The sequence below is a fragment of the Trachypithecus francoisi genome, unplaced genomic scaffold (genome assembly GCF_009764315.1).
Source record: "Trachypithecus francoisi isolate TF-2019V2 unplaced genomic scaffold, Tfra_2.0 Lachesis_group1, whole genome shotgun sequence".
Classification (NCBI taxonomy): Eukaryota; Metazoa; Chordata; class Mammalia; order Primates; family Cercopithecidae; genus Trachypithecus; species Trachypithecus francoisi.
The window spans coordinates 19,628,572-19,651,871 of NW_022681454.1; the positions used below are offsets into that span (position 1 = coordinate 19,628,572).

General features: G+C 36.1%; 1 protein-coding gene across 2 annotated transcripts in view; it reads left to right on the plus strand.

Moving 5' to 3' along the window:
• Positions 1–23,300, plus strand: part of SLIT2 (slit guidance ligand 2) — a 374,488-nt gene that overhangs the window by 205,254 nt on the left and 145,934 nt on the right. For both annotated transcript variants that reach the window (XM_033213874.1, XM_033213875.1), the window contains exon 5: positions 17,412–17,483. In XM_033213874.1, the coding sequence (XP_033069765.1) occupies positions 17,412–17,483 (72 nt within the window). The remainder of the gene's footprint in view (positions 1–17,411; positions 17,484–23,300) is intronic.

A 23,300-nucleotide genomic window follows, 5' to 3' on the forward strand; every position in this document is an offset into this window, starting at 1 on the left:
TTTGCAGTTCCGTTCCATTTTATTCCACATGCATTTCCAATGGTATATAACTTTAATATCAGAAAAAACAAATCCATGATTACCATTGAAGTAGAAGGGACCCTTACATTCTGCCAGAGAACACGTGCTTACTTCAAATGGACGAGACTATATCCTATTTTTAAAGATCTACTCTACTGAGAAACTTTACCTAGCAATATGTCTGATGAAGGAAAACTTCAATCCAACTGTGTACACTATTTTTAACCATGCAGATAATACAAATAGTATATCTTTCTACCCTCTTCCAATTTTACACAGCTTTTCTGTGAGTCAAAATGCTATGAAGAATTGCATAAGGTATTTATTCATTAGCTGTATTTGGAAAAGCCATAGTGTAAATCCAACATTTGGTTTGGAATTATATCCCTTCGTATGTAACACAATGCAAGTTATGTTGTGGTACTTCACAGTTAAGATCTAGTCAGTCCGAGCATCTGAATCCATGTTTAGGATGAAAAAGTTAACTTGAGTAACAAAGGAAAAGGAAAAAGGAGACCCTAGTATGTAGCTCAGAATAATCTATCTTACAACAAATGACAATATGCAAATTCAGTCAAAGCAGAAGGATAAGAATTTTATAATATGCAGGTTTGTGGGTGCGTATACAGACACATTGTTTTTAAACCTCCACTAAGGGTTTTATTTTTCTTCAATATTATAAGTCACCCAGAAGCCCTAGCCAGGGACAGAGGTCACTGTTGTTGCAGTTCCAGCTCTGATGCTCTCTCGGCATCATCTCCGTTACACCTTCCTAAAGTTCATTCCACTGTCAGTAGCTGTCACTCAGTCACACTTAGCGATGTGACCAATGTAACATTTTCCGTGGGGGATAAATAAAAACTTTACATTTCCTTCCCTAATGTTAATGTTATGACTTCTTTGGAATTAATCCACTGATTTCTTTTTCCTTCAAATTTCAGTCAGTTCCTACTAATTCCTTAAAGGATGTCTCCTTTGTTCCAGCTAATGCAACTAAAAGGAATACTGTAAGTCAGAAAAGGCTATACTGAATTCTTTTAAGATAAAAAAATTTTCCAAAACCTTATAAAATGAAATGTATTCATATGTTGGTGGTTAATTTCCTACTAATGCACACATAGTGTATGTGTTGAAGTTATTTCATCAGTGAATACCCTCAAAAAGATATACGGAGACAGAGAATTCTGTTCAAATGTGAGCCTTGACTCTACTGGGGCTAATTATCAGTGTAGAATGGCTAAGTAGAATTTGTGCATTTATCATTTTATGCCGTACGTTCGTAGCAAATTGATTTAAGTGCCTTTTTGGAACAGTAGTTGGGCAGAATGGATTTGGTGGGTAGGAGATTGACTTACGCAGCAAAACTGTGTCTGGGTTTATTCTGGCATCTAAATTGAGTTTCAAGCAAGTGGAAGGGTTGCTGGTGCCGGAATGCAGTTCTCCACCAACTTATATTGTGAAGTGCTATGACATACATTATTAAAAGAGATTCAGTAGAAGTATGATGAGTTAAAATACCCATTGACAGCTGGCAAAACAACCAAAGCATTTGAGTTACATTAAAAATGTTAAAGTTAATTTTGTCTCATTGAAATCATATGATCCGACATGGTCAAGGTAGAATTAATGAGATGTCTTAATTGCAAAACTTTTTGTTCCACAAGATAAAGAAACAATTGTGCAGAGTGGATAAATAGGGATGGTGTGTTAAATGTGCATATTCAAAGGATCTGTACTTTCTTCTCATTCAAACACCAAGTATCTTTTTAAGCCAGAGCAAATGCAGCCTGTGTCATTTTATGTTTAGCTTCCTGAGGGCAGGGACTTTGTTCTGTCTGCTGGTATCTCCCTATACTTGTTAAATGCTTGGGGCAAATGTGTTCATCTTTCTAAGCTTCCATTTCCTTGTCTGTGTGTCGGAGATATCAATTACTTCTTCTTAGTGTTGTGAATATTAAATGAATAATAGGTGTAAAGCAATTTAAAATGTCTGAGAATAGAAGCACCTTCCTACAGATTATATCAGAGAAATAAAATGGACAGTTTCAAAACTGTCTGCTTTAAAAACTGTCCTCTTATTCTTCCTTCTTTTGCACAAGTTGTTCTTTGTTGTATGTTCTGCATCTGCTGTCTTTTTTCCTCTTATTCCCTTCCTCTCTTACTTAGTCCCTCTTTCTCCCCATCACCCTTTCTCTGCCTCTCTCTCTCTTTCGTCTTTATTTCCTAGGATATAGCCTGGGTATGGAAAGAAACCCCTCTCTTTCTTTCTTACTCCAACACAGCTCTCAGCCATTTCTTTGATTTTCCATATTGTGTTGAATGCTGTCTGTGCTTCGGCCATTTTCTTTCTGCCCACCAAGGTGGTGTGCTTGGGAGAGCAGGCAGCCTGCATTGAGAAGCACTGTCTGCTGCTGCAGGAACCTTTCTGCTGACAGAGCGCAGAGATGCTGGAGTTGCCGATGCTCCCCGCCAAGACCTTCATTCATGAGGGCCCACCCAGGGTAGCCCACCAAATTTAAAACCAGAAGTTGCCTTTCAGCTTTTGTATCTGTGCCCAACTCTCTTTTACATACAGTTCAGAAATTGCGATATCATGAAAATGTGACTTCAGTTCCCTCAAAATATCTGCTAGTTGCATAATCAAGGGTGGTTTGTGCATTTTGTGGAAAGATTAGCCTAAGATTGCCTTTCAAAAATTGTAAAATAACTTTTTGCATTCAGAACATTATGATACATCCGGATATGGGTTTTGAACCTATTATTCTTCTTTGTAATTCAGAAACTGTATATGATGGATTTAAATTTTCTGAATTTAAGATGTATCTTAAAATAGCTCAGTGCTTACTGGGATTGTTTAAAGTATTTATTGATAATGACATCAATATAATTCACAAATACTATGTTTAACTGTGAAAAAGGGTTTTCTATTTTATCTTAAATTGTACTTTGATAGATATAATTGGTTTGTAAAATTTTACCTAAATTGTAATGCATCTCCCAAAATCTTATTTGTTGGTATGCATTTCTACATTAAAATGGTAATGTGTAACATTCATTGAATGTTATTAATATGTGGAAGGCCCTGTGCTTAATATCTCAAATAATTTTCCCAGCAGCCCTATGAAATGTGTTCTAGATGTTAGTCTTAATTTATAGATTAGGAAATTGAAGCTTAGATAAGCTTAAAAGAGAAGGCCGGGCACGGTGGCTCAAGCCTGTAATCCCAGCACTTTGGGAGGCCGAGACGTGCGGATCACGAGGTCAGGCGATCAAGACCATCCTGGCTAACACGGTGAAACCCCGTCTCTACTAAAAAATACAAAAAACTAGCCGGGCGAGGTGGCAGGCGCCTGTAGTCCCAGCTACTTGGGAGGCTGAGGCAGGAGAATGGCGTGAACCCGGGAGGCGGAGCTTGCAGTGAGCTGAGATCCGGCCACTGCACTCCAACCTGGGGGACAGAGCGAGACTCCGTCTCAAAAAAAAAAAAAAAAAAAAAAAAGAGAAAGAAAAACCAGGTCAAGGTCATAACACTAATAAATGACACATCTGGGATGAAAGTCTTATGTAATTAAAGGAAAAGTCCAGTCCTCAAGTTATCCCCAAAGTAGAGGGAGCAAACAGAAATATACAGTATTGCACACAGGCTTGGCAAGTCTCACATCTATCAGGCACTTATTCCATGTTGAGCACTTCACCAAGCATTACACAAGCTCTAGTCGAACATGAGGTAGGCAGTTTTATTATTACCATTTTACAGATGAAGAGGTGGAGGTACAGAGAAGTTGAATGGCTTACCCAGAAAACCAGTAAGTGGCAGAGCCAGATGTGGATTCAGGCACTCTGGTTTGAGTGACATGGATCTGAAACCCACACTGTACTCTCCTCTTTGTTCACACAAAGGCATACGATCTTAAGTCACATTGAATTAACATTGAAATGTACTAATTTCCACCCTTCCTAACCGTGCTTCCCCTTTACCTTTTTAGAAATAGCTTCCCTGTAGGGAATTCTAAAGGATAGAAAGCACTGACGGTGAACACTCCTCCCACGCCTTCAGTCCTCTCCGCAGTCTTCCATGAGTTTCATGCTGCATAACCTGTGTGATACCTGATTATTCTATGCAAGACTATACTACATGTAACTAGTCTTTCTCTTGAACGAATGCAAATATCTCTTTTATGTGAAACTCATTTTTTTCGGACCCATACTCAGTTACTAGGATCTTCAAATACATGAAAATAATTCTTTTCCCTGATATATATTATTTACTTGGATATAGGAACAAAAAGAGTTTCATTAAGTAAATATACTATTAATCAAATTAGAGATTTGATCTGTAATGATATTTACAAGTTGGCGTACTCATTTACCATCCACATTTATGTTTCTTTGCTTTTCTAAAGTTAAAATCTGGCAAACATTTATCATTACTCAGTAGTTTCCAAAGTACTCCATGGAAGTACAGATTTATGGTATTTCTCAGTCAGACTCTAAGAGAGGTTAAACCATGGAGGAAAATAAAATTACCAGTAATTAAATTTACAGGCCGGTTTGCCATCTAAAACAAATTTATTGCTTCACAGTGAAACATAGTTTAGACAGTTTCACATAAAGCGAATCCATTTTTACATGATATAGGTATTATACATTGCTGTTTCAATTTATATAATTAAAATTATATCATTGCACTCTAAGGTTAATGGGATACCCAACTGGAAACCGTACGTTGTGGGTAATAAAATAGCAGCATTGCAGTATTGGCTCTTTTGTTAAAAGCTGATGCAGTATTTCAACACCATTACATTCTACCTTTTAAAAATCTTTAGAATAAATAAGCAAAGACATGCCAATTACAAAAAAAAATGCTCTTTTTCTCTGTCTCTCTATTCCCCACTCCACTTCTTGTCTTTCATGTGTACATATACAAACACATACATGTTTAGGATATATACTTTTTATATTATGGAGTATTACATTCAACTCTGTTATTAGCATGGATACACATATGTGGTGATAGACATGGCAGGAAAATATATCAGTTTGCATTTTTGAAAACAGTTTTATGTCAAATTCAAAACAAATTAAAAGGTGTTCCTATAGTCTGTTCAAATTCTGCTAGCATGATCAAAAGAATGTATCATGCATTGCAGAGCTGTTGTGGGTATATGGAGGTAGAATTAAGGGAAGGACAATATAATCTAATGTCTAGAGGTGAACCAGAACAGACAAGACTTCTAAGAGAAGTATAGTATCTAAAGAGGATTGAGACATCCAAAGCAGTAGGCATTCTTTGATAGCCATGCTCTAATAAATGGACTCTTATTACACTAAGAAATATTAGACCAAATACAAAAGAGCTGCAAAGGAACCAAAGAGAATAGTAAATATACTAGTCCCCAGGAGAGATAGTTATTGATTTTAAAATTGCCTCACAGAGTCTGCTGCATTCATCAGCCAAGAAATAGATAAACAAAAATATGTTATATTTATACAATGGAATATTATGGAGCAATAAAAATAAATGGAGTACAGATACATGCTACAACCTGGGGGTTAGAAAAGGGAGAACTGCTAATGAGTACACAGTTTTTGGGGGAGGGTAATGAAAATATCCTAAGATTATGGTGATGATTGCACAACTCCATAAATAATCTAAAAAATTATTGAATTGTATAGTTTACACAGGTAAACTTTTGGTATGTTAATTATATCTCAATAAAAGTGTTAAAGTCATTTGCAATAATTTTCTGTCTCTGGGCCATTTTTTGGTGAAGATTTGATGTTTTACAGTTTTATTTATGAAGTCTTTATTTCTAGGCATTTTTTTCATGATCAAGAATCATATTTTAGTTGAAGTCTGTAAATTCTAGAAGGAAGTCATAGTGATTGGCTATATTTATATACCACTTTTACAAAGTCAGAATTTAGCATGTACTTCGACGTGAAAAACCTGTGTTCAGGTGACAGAAAACAACAAGGCTTGCTGTTCTCAAACAATTAGATGTCATGCTCTAGTTGTTCTTGCACAAAGATTCCTACATCCTTTGTTGCAATAGGTCTTGTGAAAGAAGGGTTCTCTTAATTTTTTGCTCTTTTTGAGATTAACTGAAAACTTCTTAGTCCTCTAGTCAGTGTTTCAGAATCCTAACACAACCTCCTTTTTTCCTTCTAATTGTTAAATACAGCAAACACTATTTTCTTAGCCCTCATCCCCAGTGATGTCACCCATAACATACCTTTGTCTCTTCTTTCCATTGTGGTCTCCTTTTTAGAAATAATTGTCCCTTTCTTCTTACCAGACCATCCCCATCACTGTCCCTAAGAGCCAGCTTAATGCCCTCCTCTTTCAAAAGCATTTCCTGATTTGCATGCCACCTCACTATTGTTAAATCCCATTATTTTATTTACACATGTATTCCATGCATGTCATCATGAGTTGATGTCTGCTCTTTACTCACATATGCATGGCTGATCTTCCTCAGTATATTGCAGTCATTTTGATGAAAAAAATAGGATCATATTTTTTATGCGTCTTCATAAATGAGTAATGCAATTCCTGACACAAAGTCATGGAGTTAGGTATTCAGGAAATGATTATTTTCTGGTTAGTATCCATACTATGTTGAATAATATGAAACTCACACATATCCCTGGACACAGTATTGAGAGAATTAAAGGATTTTAAAGTCCATCAGTTGAGACTGAGACTGAGACTATAGTTTAGGCTGAATAAAAGCTTTCAAAGACTGTTTACCATTTAAAATTCATGGTACTTATATTAACTTATATTAACACAACTTTGACATCACCTTTGTCTTACCTGATTTCATTAAAGACATTTAGATCATGAAAAAGAAAAATATCTCTACCATATCTTAGGGAACCAAAGAGCAAGTCATCATTGTTTTAATTTGCCAGAGTATCAGATGACATTTTCATATAATATTCCCTAAGAAAGACATCAAGTACATGGTAAATAAGTAATTTTATTGAGGATTGTAATGTCCATAATTATAATACCAATTTTCTAATCATTGATGGGCATTTTAATTTCATGTTTTATTGACCACAACCAGGCATTGCATCAGGCACAGAGGATACAATGTTGAAGTTTTCACTGCCTCTAGGGAAATTTCAACTCTTATGGGAATATGTCAACAAGGAAGCTAATGATTACAATCCAGTATGCTATCAATTGAGTATATTATTCTACCAGGGTGCAAGGAAGGAAAACTACTCCAGTATTAACACATTTCAAAGAAAAGTGCTACAAAAGAGAATGTTCAAGCCCCACCCCTAAGGATGAGTAGGAGGATTAACCAATTAAAGGACATCATGTGAATATTCCAAGCAGAGAGAGAAGCATGTGCAAAGCCTTGGCAAGAAAAAATGTATAGATACTAAAGATATCGTATATATAAACTGAAACTCTATTGCGAGGTCATTTTTGATGATCATCTGCCATCCCCAACACTTCAAGCAATACTAGAGTACATTTCTTCCTTTATTATTTCAGGACTTTCTATATTTTCTTACTGATTTTTATTTTAATCAGTGCAGTGGCATAATGATCACTTCACCTGTCTACTTTTCCTTTCTGGATCTGAACTTCTTGAGAGCAGGGTCTATGCTATTTTTATCTTTTCATTTCTAAGTGTGTTCGGCCCATACTGCCTTCGTAAATAATTCTTGAAGTGAGCTAAATTGAATGAATGGAAGTGCAGAAAGTAAGATAGGCCAGTGCCTTTGTGTGCTCTGATGAAGCACTTCATACCTTCACAAGGAATAGATCGGAGCATTTGATCTTCATGGGAACCATGATGCAGCAGTGGTTGGTATTATTTTTCCTAGTTAGAGAAAATAAAACATGAGTCAAAGAATCTCAGTAACTTGGCTAAGATCACTTGGTCACCTGTTTTAATTTTTGTGGAGTGCAGCCAAGGATTTCTTTTCAAACTTATCTGTTCCAGACCTGTCCCAGTACACATTAGGCAAAAAAGAGGTTTTAGAATGACCTCTCAAAAAGAACGGCTTTGATGGTCACACAGCAGTGTGAATGTACTTAATACCAGTGAAGTGTATACTTCCAAATGGGTGCAATGGTAAATTTCATGTTATAAAATAGTGGACTTTCTCATCCAGCTCTCTCCTTTGTCCAGAGAGTGTATACACTCTTCTTAGCTTTAATGGGGCTTCCTAGTTTTTATTTTCTGTTGGCATTTGCAACTTCCAACTAGATGCAAATAAACAAATGCCATGTTTGTAAACCAAAAAAAAAAAAAAAAAAAAAAAAAAGCTAGAAGAAGGTACCATTTATCAGAGGAGTTCCAATGGGTTACTAACATGGGGTTCGAAGACTGTGGGCATAACAGTTACCAGGCAAACTTGTTAAAAATATAGATTCCTGGACCTCTTCCCTAGCAACTCCACTTAATATTTCTGGAGTGGCACTCAGAAGTCTGTTTTTTAAAACAGTGTCCCTAGATATTTTTTATGGGTGATCTTCAAATAACATTTTGAAAACACAGGTCCAGGGTGATTGAACTGTAATACCAGAGAGCCAGACCTCTATAGAAGCTACCTCCTGTAAGAAGCAGGATAGCAGTGCTTGAGAATAGGAGGTTTGAGAAACAACAGAGAAAGTTCAAATCCCAGCCCCACTGCTTACTAGCTGTATGACCACAGATAAATAATGTAACCTCTCCAAACCCCAGTTCCTCATCTCCAAAATAAAAATAAGAGAATACATCCTGACTTGGTTATAGAAACAATAAAGTATATTCCCTGGAAGTTAGTAGTTGCTCAATAAATGTTAACTTTGAGTATTACCTTATTTTATCAGTTCTAAAGTGCATACTTTTTCACACTTCTATCCGTGGAATTTTACAGTTATTGTCAGTAAGTTATTGACACTTTTTATTAACAGCAAGACGTGCTGGGATCAAGACATATTAGAGATTAGATGAAAGAGATTATTATTACTGTGTTCAACAAAACTTCAGTTGCTGAGAACTAGAAGTTCCTGAGGGTTTCCAGTGGGAGAAAAAAAAAACAATTTGGTGGAGGAACAGCCCCAGTAATCCCTAAAAAGAACTCATTCATACATCCAACAAAGAATGCTCAAAGTACTTATTCCATATCAAATTTTATTAAGATTTGCAAGAGGAAAGACGTATGTAGAAGAGACGCATATAAATCAAGAAGCAGCAGTCAAGGTGGTGATAAAAACATACCCTGAAAGAAACAGAATTATCATAAAGCAATGATCACATCAGATTTTATGCTATCAATAAATGCTTTTGAATACATGAATGAGAAAATAGGAGTGAGGGTGAGAAAAGACCACAGCTTACTTTCTCACTTGCAAATATTAAAATCTTGAGTAAACCAAGCATAAGTTTCTTGGGGATAATAACCTGCAAATCTGAAATGTGTTGATGTATATCACCTGAAAGGTGATTTATGTATGCAGCGTGTAGTTCAGTTCCCACCATGGTACAAAGACTTTAATCTGTGTTTCTGTCTCTGATCCCTTTATTGAGCTGTAGTCTCTTATCTCCAACATTTTATAAAACATTGCCATTCTCCTCTCCTGTGTTGCCTTGATACCATTATGTTTAAAAGTCCTCTCAGAAGTCCAGTTTTCTTTCCTCATTTCCCCTGGTTATGTCTATAATGCCAGATTTTGTTACTTATCAGGCCTCAAACCACAGACCTACTTAACAGAAGTCTCCCTTGCCTTACATCCTGCAAGTTGCCAAGTTTTGTAATTTTTTTTTTTTTTTTTTTTTTTTGAGATGGAGTCTTGCTCTGTCACCCAGGCTGGGGTAAGGTGGCACAATTTTGGCTCACTGCAACCTCCACCCACCCCCCGGGGTTCAAGTGATTCTCCTGCCTCAGCCTCCCGAGTAGCTGAGATTACAAGTGCTCGTCACCATGACCAGCTAATTTTTGTACTTTTAGTAGAGACAGGTTTTCACCATATTAGCCAGCTTGGTCTCAAACTCCTGACCTCAGGTGATTCACCCACCTAGGCCTCCCGAAGTGCTAAGATACAGGTGTGAGCCACTGCGCCTTGCCATGACTTTTTTCTTTTTCTTTCCATGTCTTCCTTGCACAAACATTTGGCAATGGTGTAATACCATATGCCAGTAATTCTGCAGAAATAATATGAATTAACATCCCTGCCTTTGTTTATCATATCATCTAACAGGAGAGAAAGTTATTTAGGAAAGGAATTCAATTAAAACTATTTTTTTCAAATTTATTTATTTTAAACATTAACATACATTTGTAGATATTCATTGCAAACATGATGTTTTGAAGTATATATACATTGTGAAATGTTTAAATCAGCTGATTAACAAATCACTTCCTCACATAGTCATCATTTCTGTACTGAGAACCTTATCCACTCTCTTAGCGTTTGTCAAGAATATGATATATTGTCATTAACTATAGTCACCCTGCTGTACAGTAGATCTCTGGAACTTATTCCTCCTATGTAATTGTAAATATGTATTATTTGACCAACATTTCCCCAACCCACTTCACCTTAACCGCCCCAGCCCCTGGTAGGCACCATTTTACCCTCTACTTCTATGAGATCAGGTAGCCACCATTTTAAACTCTACTTTTATGAGATCAACTTTTTTAGAACCTGGAGGACATCATGTTAAGTGAAATAAGCCAGGTACAGAAAGACAAATTCCACATGATCTCACTTGTATGTGAAACCTAAAAATGTCAACTTAAATAACAGAATTATACTAAATAACAGCACAAGTCACCTTAAGAGTTCAAAAGAGGGAACAAGGGACTCCCCAATAATGAAAATAATTATGTAATAATTTTATTATCTAATGATGCAAATACTAATTTATGTTGTTAATACAAACCTTATTTGTAATTATGGAAAACAATTCTAAGATATATTTATATGAGTTCATCTTACAGATACGCAAATGGAGAGAGAGGCTTAATACTTTGCACAGCATCAAAGGTTATGGAGATTTTAGCACTAGGTTAGGTTATGGAGATTTTAGCACTAGGCTCAGCTGAGGAGTTGGTCTGCATCTTGAACAATGTTTAATTCTCCATCTCATGGTGATAGGAAGTAGGTGCTTGAGGCAAAAAGAGAATGTGCAAAAGCTGAACGATTTGGAAGATCATATAAAAGGTGAATTAAGAGCATGAAATTCATGAGTGAAAGAATGAGGTGGAAAGAGAGTCACAGCAGGTATCAAGGAAGGTCCTGAAGTAAGAGAATGAGAGCTTGCAGGTAACTCTAAGGAGGCCAATGTGACTGAAAGAGAGAGGGTGAAAGGAAGGGTAAAAATAGATAAGGTCAAAAAGGGTGTGCTGACCAGAGTGGGGGGGGGGGGGTTTATAAACTTTTATGACACTTTGAGCTTTCTTTGTAATGAGGCAAGATGTCTCTAGTTTTCATCAGAGATGTGACTAGATGTGGCTCTAGGAAGGCAAGGGCAGAAGCAAAGAGATGGTTAGGAGACTATTAGGTAACTCAGACAAGATGAGATGGTAGGTGCGATCAGGGGACTAGAGGTGCTGGTAGGTCAGATTCTGGATATATTTTGAAAATAGAGCTGAGAGGATTTGCTAGTGGTTTGGACATAGATTGTAGAAGATTGTGATATGTCAGTGAGAACTCTAGAGTTTTTGGTCTGAATGTTGATATGGATGGTGTGTCCTTAACTGAGATGAGAAGACTTCAGGAAGACATATTTTGATATAAACTCAAATTTGGAAATACAATTCTGGTACTAGTGTGGGAGATGCCTTGGAAGGAATCATAAGTCAAAGCAGAGAGATCAGTTTGGAGTCTCAGTCATTGATGAAGAGTGTTGACGAAGTTTCTACCAGTGACCATGGCATTGGAGAATGGAGAAAGGGACTTGACTGGGGACAGTGCTGGGGTGCTTTTGGGAATGAATTGGATATAGTAGAAGGGGGAGGGTCTAAAATGGGAATCTCCATGGTTTCATGACTGGCCAGTAAGACACTTTTCAGACTTGGCTCCGGGAGGCCTGTATCTTTCCAATTGGTCAAATACCAGGAATTAATACCTTTCCTATTTGAAAATGCTTACATTCACTCTCTTCATATCTTTTCTTTGGGATGAGCTTAGAATGGGGAAGTCTTTCCAGCTCCCCTCATTTCTCTGTGATCTTAAAAAATGAATAAACTGGGTTTTCAAGTTTAAGGTGCTCAGTATTTTTAATTTCTTTGGAAAATTCTATAGTATCATGCCTGAGCATTTGCAGTATCCTCTTAACAAAACTAACCTAGTTTTCTTGTCTTCAATCCTAACTCCCCAATATCGTGTGCATTGTTAGCATGCTCCTCTTTTCCAAACACTTCTTCCATTGTTACTTGCTTACTCAGCAAACTTGAATGGCTGTAAGCGCTCCCTGAGAAGACACCCATGTTAACTTCCACTGAAGATTTTACATTTGCACCAGATGCTAACTCCTAACTTTATTACGTAGTGTTCTCTAAAAACATTGCCTACTTCACTGGAGACCCACTGACTCTCTGACACACTGCCTGATAACAGTTCTCTGCCCATTTTCCCTGCCTGCTCTGAAACTCAATTTCCAGATTAATCTTCCTAAAAAATCAACCCCAGTCAAGCCATTTCCTTCCTCTGAAACACATTTTTACACTCTATTAGCTAGTGATATAATTACAAACTCCTCCATCCCACTGACTCAGTAGTTCTGACTCATTTTGCTCATTCCACACAGTTCACAGAACAGTACACTCCCATCAGAAATGTCTCACATCGACTACAGCAATCGTTGGGGAATTTAGCAGGTATACTCAGTAGCACATAAAAGAGTCTCCAAGTAGAATAAATCACCTCTGTAGTCCCTACTATGTGCCAAGTTGTTTTTGAACAATTTAAAAGTATGAACTCATTGAATCCACCTAACAATCCTATGAAATAGGAACTAGTATTGTTTCATTTTATAGATGAAGAAACTAAGGCACAGTGATGGTAAGCACTGTGACCCAAGGTCACATGACTAATAAGTGGTAGAGCTAGAATTTAATCTCAGATAATCTGGCCCTGAAGTCAGTGTTCTCAATTGCTCTGACAAGCTGCCTCCCTCCTTCCATTCCTGCCACCCACCACGTCCCACCTCTTCCGCCAGCATTGAAGGTTGAGAATTACCAAGCTTAATCAGTTTTAAACAACTTTCACATAAGATCTCATTTTATTTGAAAAGTGGCCTGGGTCAACCAAGCCACCAATGACTGTTCCTTCTTTGATCTGTCTCCTTGATTATCTTTCTTAGATACCACTTATAATTTGCTTACCATAAACTATTTTCATTGTCCTCAAACTGTGATACATATGTATGTATATATACATATCTATCTATATCTATATGTATATCACATCTCTCCAACTAGATTTAAAGAATTTTCAAAACCATAATCATAATTCGCACTCCAAATTGCCCTTTTGATTTCCCAACTTCGTTAATGGTCCTCTCATCTAACTTCAAAGTGACCTCTGTGACGTCTCTGTCCCTTACCTAATCCATCTTCACATGCAATCCACGTCTAAGTTTTGGTTCTTCATGCATCCCTAATATCACTCTTGGTCTTCTCTATTTTTTCTGTTTATAGTATGGATATGTCTCATGCACTAACTGTCCCAGAGTAAGGAAGCATTGAATTGATGGTTGATGGTTGCTTTAGGTTCTCACTGTCTTTTCCCCGGCTGTCGTATAAGTCTTTATCTAGACTTCCAAATTCAATATAAATAAATTTGAACCTTTGACCCCATGTATCTGTCCTAAATTCCATAGCCAGTTTAGTTAATCTAAGGAAGAACCCGTGTCCTCCTCCCGACTATCACTTTCCTCTCCACACCATTGTCTGCTGAAATAAGAATGCATTCTCCAGTTGGTATGAAAAAGTCTGAAACTCAATTTCCAGATTAGTCTTCCAAAAAATCAACTCCAGTCAAGCCATTTTCTTCCTCTGAAGCACACTGTTACACTCTATTACCTAGTGATACAATTACAGACTCCTCCCTCGGCATCTCCATCCACTGACTCAGTAGTTCTGGCTCATTTTGCTCATTCCACACAATTCACAGAACAATACACTGCTGTCAGTAATGTCTCACTCAGCACACCATTGATTTGCCCCTTCCACTCCTTCTCCTGTTATTCCACTGCATATGTTGTACCCTCCTAGAAAACCAGACTGCAAACTACTGGCATAAAAAGTACAGAGTGTACTTTTTGCATGCCCTGCTTTTTGCTATTCTGCCCCTGTCCACCTGCTTTTATATGTTGACACATTCACATGATCCACATGATCTTTTTTTTTCTTATTCCAAGTACTTGCTTGGTTTTTTGACTCTCTCTCTCTCTCTCTCTCTCTCTCTCTCTCTCTCTCTCTCTCTCTCTCTCTCTCTCTATATATATATATATATATATAATATATATATTTGGAATTCACTGTATTCCTCCTTCTGTTTGGCTATTCGCCTCATCTTCACTCGATTTGAAAATTCCTGAAGACAGGAAATTGGCCTTACCCAACTCAGTAGCCCTTGCAACGTAGAGTAGATATTAAATAACAATATGTTGGACTGAGATAACTGCTAACCTTCGGTTGACTGTATATAGAAAATATAGATCATTGTTCAAACATAGTCTAATGCATCATTTTGCAAATGACAATAAGTCAGAGTCTAGGATGAGTTAGGGGAAAAAAAGCCTTCTAAATTCCAGACTATAGGAAGGACATACTGAGATTCCTGAAATCATCTTTAGAAATCCCTAAATCTTGGCTAAATATTTACCTATATTTTCCACATACTTATTTTAACAATTTGTCTCATTGTTTAGCACGAAGACCTAACATCTCTGAAGCTCAGTTTCCTTTCCTGTAAAACCAGGAAACAGTATCTATTTTACAAGGTGGTTATGAGGAATAAAGGAAATAGAGTTTAAGGTAATAATTTCTGCTTAAAAAGCAACTATTGCATGTAGTAGGTACTAAAAATGTGTTAGTTTCTTCCTCCTGCTGTGGGTGCACATGGCCCACTTAACTGAAGGAGTCTGGGATCCATAATTATTCCTTGGCATCAGAACTGAGACCCCATAGTGTGGCCTGTGGAGCCATCTACTCAGGGGACAGCCACACATAAACCATTAGCCTGAAGAGAATAAGGAGGCTCTGAGCAAGCCACTCTCACACTTTTGCAAAACAAAAAAAAAATTCTATTAGCAGGATTTAGATATTTGATGCCCTAGGATTCTGTCAAGGTAATTTGAAGGACTAAAATCAAATTTAGAAGGAATGGCATTCTGACTGTGCATTTCGCTGTTTTTTCTACAAACCACCTAAAATCATCTCCCTGACTTTCTGCCCAGCCCACTCTACTTCCGTTACTCTAAGACAAAACCGTGCATAGGGACTGAGCAGAACTGAAGCTATAGGTGGGGAATGACGTAGCCCCAGCTGTTGGGAAGGGGAAGGCTGCAGAGCCTAGGAGCAGGCAAAGTCTGGAGCAAACACCTCTGCCATTTTTATTCATCTACACACTCTTAAAGGCATTTTTTTTGTCTTCGAGGTAGAAAATTATAAGCGATTAGAAAACATGGAATTGGTGAAGATATAACAGTAGAAACACTACTAAATAGTTTTCAGGAGGCATTGTAAACAGATTCAAATTTTCTTGAATGCAATGTTTTCCTCCTCATTTCTTATTACTTATTTTTATGTCTCCTATATCTTTCTGCTTTCTCTTTGTTCTGTTGCTTTCTCTAACACTTTCTGTCATCAAGGCTTTTAAATATATATTGTTAAATATTCTTAACTTGATGTAATTAAGCAAAGGAAGAAAGTCAGTCTAAATCAATGGCAAATTGGAGAAATAAGCAGTTTTTAAGGAAATGAAGGATTATTACTCTTAGGGATATACTGAAACTATTGAAGACAGTAACAGGCTACATCACTAAGGAAGTGGATGGCTGCCTTAACTCCTACGTAAGCACATTTTGTAAATTTATTGTTTGAAATAATTTGTTGTGCTATAGACCTTTCCTCTTTAGATAGACTAGTATATATTTTACGAATTGCTTAGCAAACTTTTTTTATTTGAACACTGAGGATATTGAGATATAAATGCAAATCTTCGTTGCTTAAAACTTGGTGCTAATAAGGTCAAGACCACACACTAAATCTCTGTATCTGCCAGTTCTCTCTCTCTCTATTGTGCGACCACAAGTGTATGAACAAGAAACTCAGATCATAAGCAGCAGTGGGGGAGAGGATGTGGATGAATCTGTCCAATATGCCTCCTCATATTGGAAAATGGCTCTGTTTTCATCTGATATGCACCTGTGGTTAGTAGCTTCGTATTTCTTTGTGAGCATCAGTTATCCTAGAATTTTAAAGGTAATTTTAATGCCATCATTGTTGCTGTAATAATTCATTTTGTTTGATATTTTAACTCTACTATGTGGTAATGTTCCTTAAAACTAGATGAGAATTTTCTGCTTTCATTGACATTTCTTGAATACATATTTATATTCTACTCGTTAAGGCTAATAATACTATGTGAGCTTATAGAATTGGCGTTGGAATTCTCTGAAGGAAAAATAATGATCCCTTTCATGAGATGAGTGATTTTTACAAACTGCTCTTTCCAGCTCAGAGTGCTTTGTTCAGTGATTAAAACATATTTCTCAATTAAATTAAAATGCAAATATAGACAGTCTATGTTTATGATTATAATAGAATTATTTAAAGAAGGTTTTATATCAACCTGCTATTAATATTTTATGCATAAACTGTAGGTTTTATTGTTGGGCCGGTTCTGCCATGTTCCATTTTCAAGATTACTAGAAATACTATGAAAACTTAATCATACTGTCCAGGTTTAATCAGTTTTTACCCACTCCACTCTGGGAAATTAAGGAGGCTGCTTTCTTATATACTTTATAAGTTACACCAGGGGTGTTGGAGAAATATAAACTACTAAAACCTCAGAATCCCTTGAAACTGAATTATGAACAATTTACTGTTCTTTAAAGAAATGTTTTTGTTACACAGATACGGAGTGACTCTTCAATTTATGAGTACCGTATTTTATAGTTTCTTATAAAATTAAAGATCTAGAAGCATACTTCAAGAAGCCATTATTCCAACTTTTAAATTTGTATTAGAAATGTAAAATATTTATATTAGAAACTGCATATAATGCTATAGATTTAATTATGATCCTTTTAGGGTTTTCTTTTTCTTTCTGGTATCCCATAACTTCTCAAACATTTGGATTAAAATAATATTTAAATAATATTCTCTAACGTGATCCTTTTTGTTGTTGTTGTTTTCAGTGATCTCAGTGAAAACCAAATTCAGGCAATCCCAAGAAAAGCTTTCCGTGGGGCAGTTGACATTAAAAATTTGTAAGTATATATTTTTAAATGTATAGTGTTTTAAGTTACTATCTATTTTCAAAGTCAAGTTTATATTAAATAAAGTGTCAGAAAGGAGACCTTGTCACAGTAAGTTGTCAGTTGTTTTCACAAGCTGTTTGATGAGATGCTCATCTAGAAGATGTCTGGAAACAAGTCATCATTAAATTCCTTCTTTAATCCTTGTGATTAACCTTTTGAAAGCTGTGAAGTTATTTGATTCACAGATATTTATGATTTTTTTCCCACTTTTTCTGTCAGCTTACTTTAGTAACTATGTTTTTAGTTGCTGTTGGTGTTTATTAGAAATAAAACTGTTAGTTTTATTGTTGGGCCGGTTCTACCATGTTCTATTTTCAAGATTACTAGAAGTACTATGAGAATATAGACTATTCTTTTCTGGAAATAGTGATAATATTTTCTTCTTAGAGACACCTGTAGCCTAGAGCTACAACTTTTTCCAGAGTTTTAGGATCACCCTTTTCATTAAATACCAAAAGCATGAGAAAGACAAAATTAAGTATTTCCCTTTGTGTGAATGTTTTTCTTACGTTTTCCTTCATATCCTCATGAAAGAATATATTTATAGCATCCTTTAAAAAACTAAAAGTGAATTTCTGTATTTTCCTGTGATAAATCTTTAGTCTGGTGTTTCAATTATAAGCATTTTTTAAAGTGCCTATATTTCTAAAGGTACATATCAGATTTAAGATCTCATTGACAATCATAATATCAATATATCGCTCTCTAAATTTTAAACTGCTATATTAGCTTCTAAAAACAATGGTTTTCGATAGGCTATGAATCCTAGGACATAAATGTTTTTCTTAGCTTTTACGTTAGTTTGGAATATAAAGGAGAAAAGCCCCTGTGTGCTGAGATTAACTGTCAGGAATTTAATATTTCTTAGCTAGTAATAAACAGGGCAGGCACTTTTTCAAGAATTAACTTATATTCAGAATTCTCCATGGTTGGATCCAATGCCTTTTTTTTTTCAGTAGCAAAAGTAAGACAGATGTTTTCCCTTGTCAAAGAAGACAACTGTTTATAAAGCCACAGATTTTGGCCTCTATGTCTTCTCCTTAATGTAAATGATTTTTTTAAAACTTGTACTTTCTAAATGTACAGGTAAAGACAGAAAACGACAAGCTTCTAAGGTATCAATGTATAAAGCCATTAAATTGCTGTAGGTTTTTATGGGTGCTCAATTTAATACGATTTTATTTGCTTTCTTTTTACCTTTGCTAGTTAGGGCTTCGGGAGGTCTTCAGGCAGACTCGATAATACATGGTATTCAGATCTACCTGGCCAGAACAGTGTGCAGGAATTCCTATGTACACTTACTGAAGTTGCCTTCACTTAGCTGTACAACTACGGCAATAGCTACAGTTGACCCTCCCTTAGTAATGCTATTTGCAATCTTATAGTAGTATTACCTCTAATTCCTTAAAACAGGTGGCTTTTAATCTTCTTAGTAAAGATATTCGGGGAATCCAAGTAAACAAGTGACTCTCCTCCCACATTTAAGGATACGCATGGAAGTAGGGACCAGTCATGATGGGATTCTTCTTTATATATTTTGTATTTATCCTTAAAACATGTGATTTTAAAAGTTAAGAGATAACAGAGGCTAGTCAGTGTTCTATCTAATGAGATTTAGCAAAGTTTTCAAATCTTTTCTCCAACGCAGGCATAATTTTTTCTCAAAATGTAAAGATTTTTTATTATCATTTATGCAGTTAGATGAGTTTTTTAAATTATTAATGTGGTTAGATGAGTTTAAGACTGGAGTCTCAGAACATTTTGTTATTTTTTGGACTTGCAAGTATGAGCAAATTAGTCAACTTCATTAAGCCTTAGTTTTTACTCTTTTTTTTTGAGATGGTGTCTCGCTGTGTCACCCAGGCTGGAGTGCAGTGGTGTAACCTCAGCTCACTGCACCCTCCACCTCCTGGGTTCAAGTGATTCTCTTGCCTCAGCCTCCTGAGGAGCTGGGATTATAGGCACCCACCACCATGCCTGGCTAATTTTTTTGTATTTAGTAGAGATGGGATTTCATCATGTTGGTCAGGCTGGTCTCGAACTCCTGACCTCAGGTGATCCACCCTCCTCGCCTCCCAAAGTGCTGGGATTACAGGTGTGAGCCACCGTGCCTGGCCAGTTCTTACTTTTATAAAGTAAACAATAGTTATTTGGGTTTGTTATGGTTATTAGGGAAAGAAGATGTATGAAAGACCTTTCAAAACAGTAAAATGCTATGAAAATACAGTATTTCATTTGCAAGTATTTGACAAATCAAATGCTAAAAGTTAACCCTGAAAAATGCATTGTAAGGGGAGACAGGAAAGTATAAAATGAAGGGATTAGCAATATTGACTAGATATGACTATTCTTTTATGAGTCATTTTGACATGAAGTTACAAAATGAAAAAAGAAAATATACTAGAAAGTACTAAATGAATATACACAAGACCTTGATTTTTGAACAAGACATTAAGGGCTGCAGGTGCTAGGAAAGAGAAAAATATCACTTGAAGTTATCAGGGAATGGTTAGATTGGACGAGTAAAACCATAGTGCAGTGCACTCTGTGTGTGTGTATGTGTGCGTGCATAATGTAAGGGATGGAATGTGCCCAACCCCAGTTTTTGGGTTTTTTTTGGTTTTTTTTTTTGAGACAGAGTCTTACTCTGTCACCCAGGCTGGAGTGTGGTGGCACAATCTTGGCTCACTGCAACCTCTCCCTCCCAGGTTCAAGCGATTCTCCCACCTCAACCTTCTGAGTAGCTGGGATTATAGGTGCCTGCAACCACACCTGGATAATTTTTGTATTTTTATTAGAGATGGGGTTTCATCAAGTTGGCCAGGATTGTGTTGAACTCCTGACCTCAAATGATCCACCCGTGTTGGCTTCACAAAGTGCTGGGATTATGCACCTGGTCATCCCTGTTTCTTAAAGGCAAAGCAGTATGTATCCTGAATAGCAGCAGTGGTAAGAATTATAGGGATCTGAATATGGGGGGAGCTGAGTATTGTGGCATCTACGTTATTTCAACTTTGGAAGCTTATGTTTCTACAGAAGAAAGGGGGCTTCAAAAACTATGTGGATAATGAATGATGTTGATCAAAAGAACAATTTATTCCCACTGTTCTCATTGCCTTCCATGTAACAATGTGAAAGACAATGAGGGAAATATTCAAATATCACAATGAATGTATAGGTTTATTTTATGAATTAGTATCACAGCTGCAATATTATCAAAATTTTACATTAAAAGGCATTTTCTAGAATTAAAAAATAGTTCAAAATACATTGTTCAAAAAAAAGTTCCAATCTCATGGGGTTTGTATGAAGTTTAGTTTTATCACTAAAACTTAGGAAGGCTGTCTGGTAAAATTTATTAAAATGGAGGGTAAATTTTAATTCCTATTATTATGAAACTGGTGAACATAAGTCATCGTCATGACTCGATAAATTTCCATTAATATTAGCATTATTAATATTATTAGTATTTGGGTAAGAAGAAGGTACAGTACTTGCTCCCATGTATCTTTCTAGTATGTCCATTTACAAGTTGAAAAACCCTGCGTGGTGCCATCGTGGCTACTGTTCAGAGTTATTCAGAGAGTAAAAGAAAAAAGAAGTTGCTCAGGCCATATTTTGTAGAGCACTATGTAAAAGCCCAGTCTGATGCACTATAACAGGTTTATGGGATTTACCACATTCAGGCCTTAGAGCAAATTCCAGCATTCACAAGATTTTCACTAAAAGCATTTGCTTTAATCTTGTGGATTGTCTAAATATGCTCAAGGCGGTATCCCAACAATACGGAATTGATGCTGTGGAAATTTTGCAGATTAGCAGATCTCATTCCCCTTCCTCCAGGCAAGCCACACTGAAACTATTCTAAACAGATGGACATTTATCTTGCTCTTAAACATCTCCAGGGAGGACTTCTCATAACTTTTTTGCTTCTCTCTATTCATTTCTTAACTGGATTACATTTTTTTACATTTTATTTTGCTACCTTATTTTCTCCAGCCACAATTGAAGCTACTTTTTCCCCTGACATTTTAGACAGTGAGGTATACTATGAGAATAACAAGATCATATGAAAATATCAGCTAAATTATAATGTTTATAATTAGGATTTACATTTGTGTTTTTAAAGTCCCAAACCAAATATCAACTAAAGTATTGATAGCATATCATTATCAACTGATGCTTTACCAAAATAAAACCAATATTTATGAAAATTTTCTTTAGAAATATGCATATATATTTAAAAAGCCTTAATACTAATGCAGTAAAGCCTTTTCTGCCTTCTAAACAAATCTGGAACAGGATCATGTTACATTTTGCCACTGATTTGTTTTCAAGTATCTATTAAGCATTTCCATTAATTGATAATTTAGAAAAATATTAAAATTAAATCTCACTTTACTGCCAAGAATTATGAGCTTATTCTTGAAGAATTTATAGTACTTAGTAAGTACCAGAATATTTCAAAAGTCTTTTGTTTTTATGATAAAACATTCTTACTTATAGTTATCCTAAGATTAAAGAAAAAAGATACAAATATATAAACTTTAAAATTACCTAGATCACTAGTTTTTAGTCACATCACAAAAACAAAATCTAATTTAGTTTACCATTAGTTTTTTAGTGAGTTCAGTATGATTACTTAAATTAATTAAATTCAAATAAGATGTATTTTAAGGCCGGGCGCGGTGGCTCAAGCCTGTAATCCCAGCACTTTGGGAGGCCGAGACGGGCGGATCACGAGGTCAGGAGATCGAGACCATCCTGGCTAACACGGTGAAACCCCGTCTCTACTAAAAAAATACAAAAAATTAGCCGGGCGAGATGGCAGGCGCCTGTAGTCCCAGCTACTCGGGAGGCTGAGGCGAGAGAATGGCGTAAACCGGGAGGCGGAGCTTGCAGTGAGCTGAGATCCGGCCACTGCACTCCAGCCTGGGCGACAGAGCGAGACTCCGTCTCAAAAAAAAAAAAAAAAAAAAAAAAAAGATGTATTTTAAATGTACTATGTGAAATAAACCACCCCTGCTTTTTGCTTCTTTAATTTTGCCATACATCCACAAAGTGCATCCTCTATTCCAATGAAACTTTACTATTCTTTCTTCATAAATAAATATATCTCTTTCCAACTTGCTTGCATTATCTCAATTCCATTAACCCTATGTCTGTTATGAGTCTTATAATCCTTTTCCAGGAACAAAGTGCTTCTTGGTAAAAAATATGTTGGGGAAAATACTTGTATTCTTTTTTGTACATGCTTTACTTTTTAGACAAGGTTTTGAGTCACAGGATGACTCAGCATGATTCTCTTTAGGTAAGCAAAAATATCATTTGGGCAATAAATATATATATTCCTATGACATTTTAGGAAAGAAGTCGCCCAATTTGGAATACATTATTTATGAACATAAAATGATTTGGCAAACAGGATAGAGACAGTTCATCTATATTTTGTTACAGAGCTATTTACATCAGTTAGAAATTTTGTTTTTCTGTTGGAACTCGGTCATTTTCAAGTTTTGTATCGATGGATCCATTAGAACCCATAGAAGGAAAACTCACAGTTCTATCCCAGATATACACAGAGATACTTACATATTTCATCATATTTTAAATTTTTTTCTCACTTTAAATATCTCTATTCTAGTTTTCACTGTCATCTACATAATTCCTAATGATGAGAGAGCAAGGGTTGCTCACTTGATATAGAATCAGCATGTAACAAACAGAGAAAAGAGGGTATGTAAATTTTGCCAGGCAAAGGCAAGA